The sequence below is a fragment of the Phlebotomus papatasi genome, unplaced genomic scaffold, assembly GCF_024763615.1.
Source record: "Phlebotomus papatasi isolate M1 unplaced genomic scaffold, Ppap_2.1 HiC_scaffold_673, whole genome shotgun sequence".
Lineage (NCBI taxonomy): Eukaryota > Metazoa > Arthropoda > Insecta > Diptera > Psychodidae > Phlebotomus > Phlebotomus papatasi.
The window spans coordinates 1-3,613 of NW_026604875.1; the positions used below are offsets into that span (position 1 = coordinate 1).

The 3,613-nt window shown below is 44.6% G+C and overlaps 1 protein-coding gene across 1 annotated transcript; it reads right to left on the reverse strand.

Moving 5' to 3' along the window:
• Positions 1-1,525: 1,525 nt before the first annotated feature.
• Positions 1,526-3,262, reverse strand: LOC129809350 (uncharacterized). Its single transcript, XM_055859165.1, has one exon. It carries the CDS (start codon positions 3,260-3,262, stop codon positions 1,526-1,528), a length of 1,737 nt encoding a protein of 578 aa, XP_055715140.1.
• Positions 3,263-3,613: the final 351 nt, after the last annotated feature.

The window sequence follows — 3,613 nt, forward strand, 5'->3', positions numbered from 1 at the left end:
CACGAATTTGAAAACAAAGATTGACCCATTATTGGAAAGCGGAGTGGTATATTCCATCCCGTGTGAGTGCGAAAGAGTATATGTAGGTAAAACCATGCAGAGACTGAAGGACAGAATGAATCAACACAAGAGGAGCATCACCCAATACGATCCTAACCAAGAGGAAAAGAGTGACGCTACAGCCCTGGTGACTCATGCACGAAAAATGAAACACCAGTTTTTGTTTGACTCGGTCGAAATCGTGGACAGATGCGAACACAACAAAAAACTAGAATACTTAGAGATGCTTCACATCCATATAAAACGATCGCACACTGTCAACAAGAGAAGCGACACTGAAGGGATCAACACAATTTACACTTCTCTTTTGCAACGAGTTAAAACGAGACAACAGCACACCAACACCACAATAGATGATGAGTTCCAGAGCTGTGATGAGAGCTGATCCCAGAGGATGAGTCATTCGGTGTCAGTCCATTGGATGGTGAACTACAGAGTGAAGTTTTGTAAAAAAGTTCAAGTGCATTGCAGCAGCAAAAATTTCCCACCTGTACGTGATTTTTCCTCCACATTCGAAGTAAGAATGAAAAAGATGAAATGTAAAAATTATCAAATTCTAAAAATTGTTAAAATGTTTTGTAGACCTGATGAAGAGGACATCCATCCTCGAAACGTCGTGAAGAATTAAAGAGAAAAAGTCAAGAAAGGTCTATTTTTCCGTTCACAATCTGCTACAACCTATTAGACCGAAAATTCCTCCGTAATATAAATAATTGATTTGTGGGAAAATAAATCAGTCGCGTCTTTTCCATGGAATCTAGCTATGGCTTATGCATAGAAGCTCACAAGAGTGATGCAGTAGTGGAAAGGACAAGTAAGTAATGCAAAAACTTTGTCTTTTCACTAAGTCTTCTCATGCAGGAATCCTCCCAAGTTCTTTTAAGAAAGAGCTGCCTTTAAGAAGGCGCTCTAATTATTAGAATTTTGTCCCTCAGTGACTGTAGAGCGTCATAGGCGCTCTCTTCACCGGAATTCCTAGGTAAACCCTCCCAAAATTCTCAGATAAATCCTAACAGCTCTGCCACTGTCTATTCATTGGTCCTTACGGCCTTTTTAATTGAACCCTGTTTTTTTCGTTCTCTTGTTGGTTTATTTGGGTTTTTTTGCGACCGAAAAATTTAAATTGCTCTCAAGATTTCTAAGCATAATTCTTCTAAATCTAAAATTTGTCACTCACCATTTTTTTCTCGCGGGTTGCTGCTTCAGTCAATCTCGTCCCCTGAAAATTGAATCGTAAAATCATAAGTAAAATAAAAACCTTTTTTCATTGGAACGTAAGAATATTAAGTTTGTTCCCGAGAGAGTCCCTCCGACTCCTCTCTATAAGGCCACAGAGGCTCCGCCACCACCGCCTCCAGAAGCCTTTCACAAATCAGAAAAGCCATCTCTGGAAAAGTTGCTCCAAGATCCTACTGCTGGACCAAGGCCAATCACCATACAGGAGTACTTGGCTAGAAGATCGTCCTCAAAACGCCTCTTTGAGCTTCCTAAGAAGAAGCACAGACGAAGCCGCGGAGGCAGAAAAGTACAGCAACGGCGCATAAGAAATGAGTTTCCTCTCTGCATTGACTAATTCGAGGGGAGTTAAGGATGAGGTCGGCTTGGTCTTGGATGATATACGTAAGATATAGGCAAGGATTCTTGTGACCTTATGGAAGCCATTATGACGGGTCAGGATGGTTTCAATAGGATGAGTATCTTTCTTGTCTGAAATTGTTGCCACTGCTAAGGGTGCTGGGATACCTCGTGAGGGATCAATTGGCCACTGACTAACTGGATGGGTAATGAATTGTGGGCCATTCCACCATAGTGAGGATTTCAACAAATCAACTGGGTACATACCCCTTGAAATGATGTCTGCCGGATTGGCATCAGTGGGAACATGATTCCATTTATGTACATCAGTCAGTGCTTGGATTTCGGTTATCCTGTTCAGTATGTATGCGTCAAGTTTCGTCCGCTTGGATCGTATTTGGCCCAAAACGATTGTCGAGTCAGTCCATAAATGATAGTCTAGGAGGAGGAATGATTTGCGGATCTTTTCAAGAACACGTGCTCCGAGTACCGCAGCACAGAGCTCAAGGCGAGGGATTGTAGGAGGGTCAGTGAGAGCCACTCGAGATTTTGCCATTAAGATCCTGGACATAATTTGGCCCCGGTTATTTTCTGTTACCGCATAGGCGACAGTCCCATAGGCATATGAGCTTGCGTCAGTAAAGACGTGGATTTCTTTGTAGGAGGAACAGGGTAGACCTGATATCCACCGGGGAACCGTTAAATTCTTGATAGCTGGCAGAGCATGGGCATAACGGTTCCATTCCACGAGGATATCGTCTGGTATGGAGTGGTCCCATCCTACGTTCTCTTTCCACAATCTTTGGATTATCAGTTTCCTATAGACGACCGTAGGTCCGATTAGACCCAGAGGGTCATAGAGGGAGGCAACCCAAGCCAAGACTTCTCTTTTGGTGCGGGCTGTGGTAAAATCAGTGGAAAGTTGGAATTGAAAGTGGTCAGAAAGAGAGTGCCAGGTCATGCCCAGTGTGGATGATGATGTAGGGACCTCTTGCTTGGGCTGTGTCGATAGAGATTCGACAATGATGGGCTCGTTTGAGTTCCATTTAGCGAGTTTCATTCCTGCACTAGCAAGAAGGTCTTGGAGCTGCTGGATGGATTGTTGGGCCATTTGGATAGTTGGGACGGACGATAGACAATCGTCAACGTAAAAACTTTTGGTGAGAAGTTCAGAGGCTAGTGGGTATGTGGCTTGGTCTTGCTCGGCAAGATCGTTCAGAACGCGCATGGCAAGGAAGGGGGAGGAGGTGACACCAAAACACACTCCTCTAGCTCGGTAATGCTTGATGGGTTCGGTGGTTGTGGATCTCCACAGAATTCGATGGAAGTCTCGATGTGGGGGATGGATTAGAATCTGGGGATACATCTTTTCGATATCGCTAGTGAAGGCGTATTCATGGAGTCTAAATCGGAGGAGGATCTCCACGATATCGGGCTGGACCGTGGGCCCCATCATCGCCACATCATTAAGGCTTAAACCGGTCTGACTCTTAGAACTAGCATTCATGACGACTCGAATCTTACCAGATGACTTGAGAACAGCATGGTGATGAAGATAGTATGCCGGCCGATTTAGTTCTCGGTCGGGGACTTCCTCAAAGAACCTCAACTCAAAATTCTCAGACATGGCATTATCGTAGCTCTCTTTTAAAGTGGGATTTTTCTGGAGCTTCCTCTCCAATGACATGAATTGCTTGGTGGCGTTAGGAAGGTTGGTATCAAGTCGGGCTAAATTGGGTTTGAAAGGGATATGGGTTACATATCGACCAGTACTGTCTCGGATGGTGGTTGTGCGGAAGATTTCTTCCACTTGTACGTGGTCGGGTTTGGACTGGACAGGGACTTCGACTTCCTCAGAAGTCCAAAATTTCTTTAAGGTGGCATCAATGGATGCGAGCGTGGTAGTGACGACCGGATTGGGTGGAGAGATGGGTTGAGTGAGACATGGGCCTGAAACAACCCAACCGAGGGAAGACTC

Excerpts from the sequence above, each read along its gene's own strand:
- LOC129809350 (XM_055859165.1), bottom strand. The coding sequence starts at position 3,262 with ATGTCTGAGAATTTTGAGTTGAGGTTCTTTGAGGAAGTCCCCGACCGA.